General features: G+C 44.2%; 1 protein-coding gene across 1 annotated transcript; it reads left to right on the top strand.

The window, feature by feature from the left end:
- The first annotated feature begins 994 nt into the window (after positions 1 to 994).
- On the top strand, positions 995 to 7,183 carry CBY2 (chibby family member 2). Its single transcript, XM_063150493.1, has 2 exons — positions 995 to 1,215; positions 3,614 to 7,183. The coding sequence occupies exon 2, from the start codon at positions 3,737 to 3,739 to the stop codon at positions 4,718 to 4,720; it is 984 nt and encodes a 327-aa protein (XP_063006563.1). The 5' UTR covers positions 995 to 1,215; positions 3,614 to 3,736; the 3' UTR covers positions 4,721 to 7,183.
- Positions 7,184 to 7,706: the final 523 nt, after the last annotated feature.

Below are 7,706 nucleotides of genomic sequence, written 5' to 3'. Positions count from 1 at the left end.
TTCTAGTCAGCTCTTAGACCTTAAAATGTTTATCAAAAGTCACTTTCAGAGCCCACAGCCACAGTTCTGCAGAAGTTCATATCGGACACTTCAGTCACCCCTCTGAAAAGTGTCTGCACTGTGTAGCACCCTTAAATTCCCATCTGATGGCAGGCCAAACACAAACAGCCCATGATAAAATATTTTCTCTTTTGAGGACATTTTTCTGTTTTCCTACACAGGATCCTGGAGCTCAAATAAAGAAGGATACTCCCTGGGGAGTTGCCATAGTAACCTCTGATGTGTTTTTGTCATCTAAGATTAAACATAAGCAAGGGAGCAATTACAGAGAAGGATTTTATACCTGAGTTTATAATTTTCATATAACACCAAAGCTGAACTATACCTCCAAGTTCCTGAAGCAATAGCAGTCACCTTGAGGGTGATGTCAACTTGGTAATTTTCACTGAAAAATAAATGAAATGCTGTATTTATTATTCAAGAATCCTGATTAGAAAAAAAAAATCCACTTCTGAAAGATGTAGCAAATAAGAAAGACTTAATTAGGAATGTAAAGATGTGGAAGTGGAAATGGCTGCTACAAATAATATCTAAACCTGCATGTGTGAATGCCTTCTGTATTCTATTTTCTTCTTACTAGCATTCAGCTATAGTCTGCTCCTAAACTTATAGTCAAAGAAGAGCTTCACATTGTCCTCAGAAAATAACTTTAACTTTCACAGTGCATACAAGGAAGTGATTTTTGAATGTATCAATATCAGTTCAGCAGCAAACAGAATTTGACGTTTCAGAATAAAAGCAAAAATTTTTTTAAGAGGGTGTGATGGAGAAAGAATCCGTCCAAACTGTTCTCAGTTACGAGCACCAAAGGGAGGTCAGGAAGCCTGGGTTCAGGAAAGGGCATGGGAGCTGAGCTAGCAGGAAGGTCATTTCCATGGGAAATAGCCCAGAGGAGCAAGGCTGGGAGAAGGCAGAGCCCATCTTGCGAGGAGAGCGCGGAAGGAGCGCAGAAGGGAGCTGTGCAAGGAGGCTGTGCAGGAGCCCCCAGACCCTGGCGGGTCAGGGGGCAGGTGGCTGCTTCTGGGACAAGGTCCTGCAGTGCTGACATCAGCCTCAGTCCCCTGCCCCTGCTGTGCACCCCAGCACGTCTGGACACCCCAGCAACTCAGCTCGGCTCCGGGGAGAGGGAAGGAGCACGCTGGCTGCGCTGAGAAGGTGAGCACTGCTGGCTCTGTCATGGTGTGCTCCCAAACTGCCCAGCCTCTCTTGCTTTGATGTGCCTTCCCCACAGCTGGCTGCCTTGCCCATCCACCCAGCTGCCCAGCATTTCCTGGGATTATTCAGAGATGGGGGAAAAAAATTATATGGTAGGCATTGAGATGTTGAAGTATCTCTCTGAAGCTTAGGTCAGTGTCTCCCTGGCAGTGCAAAAGAGCTGACAGAGTCACTGTCAAGTTTAATTGTCCCCAAGATAATGTCCTTCCAAGTCGTATATATTATACATTTCTGTTTATCCTGAAAATGTGCAATCTAAACTTTCTCTGTAAGTGACTTTAAGAACTGTAGCTGCTCGTCCATGATAGGCACGTGGGTCTGGGCTTCTGATGCTGCACGTGCTCTGCATCTTCCCTGGATAATTAGGGGTCTGGCTGATTTGCCTTCTGCCCCTTCACCCCTCACCCCTCCCATTCTGGGGCTTTTGTGGGAAAAAAATGGGACTGGGCACCTCAATAGAATGGGATATGTTGGAAAGGCTGCAGGGACAAGGGCGTAAGGGAGGGAGCAATGCATGGATGTAGTGTAAGTGGAAAAAAAAATGTCCAAAACAGAGTCTTTGGGAAATAACTTTTTAGCAGAAGAATGATGTTATGAAAACACAAGTCTGACATGAGATTAAGCAGCAGATGGTGTAGAAGACAGCCCTGAAGTTCAGACAGTAAACAGGTTGTAATAAAATCAAATGTTAATGCAAACAGACCTATATTGCAATAGCCCTCTCCTAAGTGCAGGAATCTGAGATTTTAAATGAAGCAGTAATTTTAGGAGTGGTTGGACAAGCTTGGGAAGGGGGTGAAGGATGCATCTATGGATGTTGGCTCTAAGAAGTAACTTGGAGGAGCCTGCGCATGCGGTGCTGTTTGGTGCAAATGACAGGGAAAGGGGAGAGCAACAGGTTTGGAAAAGGAGAGGGCAGCAATAGGACAGGGGGCACACGCTGTGATGCCAGAGCTGGAGGCTATGAGAGGCTCGTGTGTGGTGGTCACCCTCTACTCAGTGCTTGGGGTAGAGATATGACGGCAAGATCCATGAAGGATCAGACAGAAAGGCAGAACTGCGCTTTCCAAGGAACAGCAGGGAAGTTGGGAGACCTCACAGGGGGAGAGGAATACACCTGAGTGAAATTTGACAAGTAACTTATTTATTTATTTATTTATTTAATTAATTAATCCAGAAAAAGACACATTTGTGCTGTTAGAAACTGTGCAGAAACCCTGAGAATTCCAACAATTTGGTTATAAAAAATAGTTCAACCTCAGATCAAATAACTTCATCATGAAAATCACATAAATTTAATTTTGGTTAAAGATGCAGAAAGCAAGCTTTTTTTGGCACAAAACAATAATTTTTGATTGTCTGGTTGGTTGTTATTTTTTTTCCCCCACATATAAGACTGAAATCCTAATTTGTCCCAGTTCTCTCATGGTTAGAAGGTGATTTAAGCTGCAATATTTGGGGTAAGGAAAGGAGGAGAGAGTGTTCAACAGATAAGTCTGAGGTTTCTGTGTCTGAAATGAGAAGCATTAGAGGTTTGGCCCTGCAGTATGGATTTTAGAGATGAGTTTTCTGATGATGTGAAAAAGAGGCAGATGGACTGTAGGAAAAAGATAAGCAATCACTATTGCAGGGCTAGAAAGCAAGAAAAATAACAGAGCTATCAAAGCATATAAAGAGTAAGAGTGACAGGAGAAATGAGAATGAAAGGTGGAGAATTATCTATGGATTGTGACAGTTTTTGGACTGTGGTGATGGGAGCTTGTCAAAAAACCACGCCAAGAGCAACAAAGCTCTGATGTCCCAAAGCTTTGGTTTGTGCATATTGTGGATTTTAAGATCAAAAAGCAAAACTATCACTGCATTTTTGTGGCATCCTGTTAACACAGGCTATTCAGCATTAGCAAGAAAAACCTGCTCTCAAGCCCAGACTTTTTCTATGAACCTTTAAAAATGCTTTATTTTGAAGAGTTTGCTTGAGCCTCATAACAATTTTTAATGTATTTGTGCATCAGTCATTTGGGAGCAGGCTTTTCTGAGGCAGAAGATAGTCTTTTGCTCCCTTACAGGTCTGTAAAAAGGAGGTAGAAAGATAAAGGGGAAGTGCAGGTATTTATAAGAAAGCTTTTAGTGCTGCCATAGAGCTGCTTTATCTACCGATGCAAATTTCTCCGCTTCTATCAACAAGGTATCTGGTGGATTCCTTACCTTTCAGCATCAAAGTGGTAACATGGTTAACTGTGAGAACTGATTTATTTGCTTGTCCTGTCATTGGTGTAGCTTAATTCTGATTTGGAATTTTGGCAGTAAATCTATGTATTTGTGTTCCCTATTCTTTCAGTCCTAATCAAGCTTCTCCAGCCCCACTGTGTCACCCACTCCTTGGCAGTGGTCAGCAGCCTCTTGTAGAAGCCCTGGAAGAAGCCTTTTGCCACAGTCCTCCTCAATTTGCTGAAGAAGGGCCATGTCTGCCTTTGATCAGAGGAACCAGAGCATGCAGCACACAGAGCCTGGGACAGTCTGCATCACGCCTCGGGTGAAGCCAAGGGGTGAGATGTTTGTCTTTATTGATGGGAAATGGGTGAATGACATCTACTGCCAGCCACCCTTTTCTTCACACCAGAAACTCTTTAGCAAGAAGGCACAGAATGAGTGGAGCATCTGGGAGGAGAACAGAGCACTCCGGCAGGAAAACCAAACCCTATGGATCAAAAACAGGATGCTCTGGGAAGAAAACAAGGCCCTGCAGTATCTTCAGTCACAGAACAAATCTGTCCAGGTAATTTACACTGATGCTATTCAGAGAAGCCTCAAGAACAAAAATAAACCTTTTCCACTCTTCCAAGAGAGGAGTACAGGCTTTCAGCTCAGCCTGGGCAACAAAGCTCTCCAGGCAGTCCAGGAAAAGAATAAAATATTTGTAGATTTCCAGCAGGAGAATAAAGCACTCCCTATTACCTGGAAAGGCCAAAAAGCCATCACAGTCCATGAAGGGAGCAAAGATGCCCGCTCAGATCTTCAGAAGAGCACTGAGACCATTGCAGCTGTGGAAAAGAGTAACCCTGGCCCAGTCCCCCAGCAGGAATGTGAAGGTAAAAGGAAAAGCACTACTCCAACTCAGAACAAGACTGAGTCTGCCCCAAGTACACCGGGAGAGCATGAAGTCCTCAGGGTTCTCCAGGAGTTACGTGAGCTCCTCCACACCTTCCTGAAAATGAGCCATCCCCCTGGGGAGAAACAGTGCTGTCACAATCTCTATGACGTGAACAGATCCTTCCAAGAAGATTACAATAAGCTGAAGCTGCAGCTGAAGGCTGTGAAAAACACTGTGTCAGATATCACAGCTCAAATGGACATGCTGGAAAAGGAGATCATTGCCATCACTACCCCAGTGTATGAGGAAGCAGGACAGAAGCTGGCAACTGAGCATCAGCTTGGAGACGTGTGAAGCTTGGGACTTAGAACTGTTAGTTCATTTCCCAGAAAACTTCTCTCCTTTTTTCAGGAAACCTGCTAAAATCCCAATAGAGCCTGTAGATATCTGGGAACATCATGTCCTTCTGAAACTTTCTTGCCCTACTTAGATATATTTCACATTCTGGTTATATGGTGTAGGTGACTGTCATGAATTTGCCTAGTATCAGGAATCACGTTTTCCAGCATTTTTATTTCAAAGTTTCTTATAACAAGGCCTAGATTTTCAGAAGGTTATTGCTTGAGGATCTCAAGTCTAATTACAGATCTCAACTCTGATTACAGCGTGCCAGCTTGTAGTCCAGGGGTGCACTCACAATCTCTGCTAAAAAGAATTGATTAATAAAGGAGGATCTCTCCTCCCAGACACCATGGTGGAGGCAAAGGAGGAGAACGGAGCAGGCAGCAGGACTTCTCCTGCACAGAGCAGTGAGGTCCCTCTTGATTTCTTGGATAGTCAGATGAAGTAGGATTTTACCTGCCCCAGAGCAAGAGAGTAGGTTGCCAAAAGCAGCATTTTGATGACTGTTCCATGGCTTAAGCCAGTATTTAGAAGGGCATCTACTCACTATAATGGACAGGCCAGTCTGCAGTGATCTGCTGACACAGAAGATGAGAGCCTTTTGATCTGCTCAGGTTTGAAATTCTGGTCTGCCCTCAATTGTGTGGCCAGAGTGGCTGGAAATGCATTCCCTGTGTCTCGGACAGTCTGGATGCAGTGCACTGTGTCACAATCTTTCAGGCAGAATATGGGAGCCTGCAAGAAATCTGACAGGACAGATGCAGGAGACTTCTGCAGAGCAATTGTAGGAGCATTACTGTAAAGCAAAGGAGAGGTTACAGTGAGGTTTATCTGTTGCAACAGGACCCCAAAAGCAGGCTGTCACTCGAGTTTAAAAGTCTCTAAGTGATTTGCCACGGAATTACCTAAAGCATGAACTACCTTTCACCTTGTATTTCACTCAGACAACCACGCCAAGTGCAGGTGATGACTGTTTACTTCAGAGGCTTAAAACAACAGGTATTTTCTTCTGCTGCTCAGGCTTTGGGATGCTGAGGCAAATCTCTCAGGCATGAAGTTAAATGGCTGGCTCTCACTGGTGTGGGTAGGGCTGCATCTATAAAAATCTGGTAGAAGAAGAGGAACAATGTTTATTGAGAGGTGGACGTGTAGACAGCAAGTTGTTCCTGCTTAATAACTGGGTTACAGCTCTTAAAAGATTAATGCCTCAGCACTGTGCTGGGAAACATGTTCATGTTCTGTGCCTTCAGACACACTGCTTTTCTCTATGCCATCTCCCTCACCATGTTTGGTAACATGTCCAGTGTTACCAAACATTGAACATAATGTTTGGTAAGAGAGAGAAACAGGACTATAAATACCGAAATGCAGAAGTTCAGAGGAGGGCAGCAGAATAAAAAAGCTATGACCATGTGTTCATATCTTAACAACCTTATCTGTGTTCCATTAAAAGAAATAAACTGCTCTTTTGCCAGTGGTCAGAATACTGACTCCTGCCATGTCCCTATATGTGGGCAAGAAAGACACTTGGGAGTGCAAATTGCCACCAGGTCTTTGGGAGGAGTCATCTAAAGTCAGGTGTCCATCCAGGACAGGACATCAGATCTCAGCTGGTCTCTCTGGGCTTCCTTTCTGTCCTGTAGGAAGGAATAGGCATGTTTAGGCTGTGATTAATCTTGCTCCTATTAGACTAAAAGTAGGCTGTGTCACCAGCTGGAGTCCCTTGTTTCTCTCTGTTGCCTCTATAATTACTTTGAGGACAATTAACTCCAACTTAGACATTTGGTTTGGAGCTCTCTGAGTGAGAAACTTGGCAGTTCCAGACAGAGGAGATGCTTCATCAAGTGGTGAAGTGGCACAAGCTTGGGAGTGTGTCCCAGTCCCTGGCTTTGCTTTCTGCGCAATGCCTTCATTAAGCAGCTGATTCAGATCTCTCTATTGTGTGGAGAAATTATTACTTTGTGAATAAAATTGAGATAGTTTGGGCAGAGCTTAAATATCATGCACACATGTAGGATCCTGAGGGGAGCACACTACTTCTCCTGAATGCTAATGATGTTTCTGGAAGGAATTGGGTTTTGTGAGTCCTTTGCACTTTGATCACTGTGGCTCTTTGAACTTCCTGGTTATGAAAAAGTCTACACCTGGTAAATATTTTTGGCATCTCTCACAGAGAAGTTGAATTTATCATTCCTTCAAGTTTTCTCAAGTCTGTCAAGTGACTTGACAGAGTCCATAAAAGACTGCCCAGCACTTAACCTTGCAGAGAATTCTGTGCTGTGAAAGCTCTCTGTCCTGGTTTAGGGGAAATGCGGGAGGAAACCTCCAAAGGGGTCCCTCTAGAAAGCAAATTCAAGCAGCCCCCCAAGCCGGTTCAGGAGACATAAACCTCCTTTGAGAAAAGTGGAAAAAACTGTTTATTTAACAAGCAAAGTACTCACAAACACAATAATAGTAAACAATAGAACCTCTCGCTGTTCTGAAGAGGTGGCAAATTCAGAGAGTTCTTGTCATGGACTCTCAGCTTGCTCAGCTTCTTATCAGTCCCTCTAGTGCAGCAATGCTGTGTCCCAGGCTCCAGTGGGCCACAGGTGTGAGCTCCCAGTGTTTTTCTGGATTTTTGGTCCAGAGGAGGTTTGAACAGTTCCAAGAAAAAGAAAAAAACCCCACAGTCCAGGGAACTTCTCTGCCTCAGCTAGCTAAAAACACAACTAACAAAAAAGTAAAGGAGAGCTGTCCTGCTGTCTGTCCATGCTGCAGACAGCCCAGCCCAGGAGCTGGATGTGGGCGAGCAAGTGCAGTCCCTGATAACAAACTGTGCACTTCTTCTCTCCCCCCTTCGCTCTCAGAACCAGTCTTAAAGGTGCAGAACTTAATATGCAGCATAAACAGAACAAACAACTGGGGATACAAGCACCATAAAGTCACCCTAGGACAC

This window comes from Melospiza melodia, chromosome 2 (assembly GCF_035770615.1).
Source record: "Melospiza melodia melodia isolate bMelMel2 chromosome 2, bMelMel2.pri, whole genome shotgun sequence".
Taxonomy (NCBI): Eukaryota; Metazoa; Chordata; class Aves; order Passeriformes; family Passerellidae; genus Melospiza; species Melospiza melodia.
The sequence above is the reverse complement of the archived record's forward strand: the minus strand, read 5'-3'. Positions and strand labels throughout refer to the sequence as shown.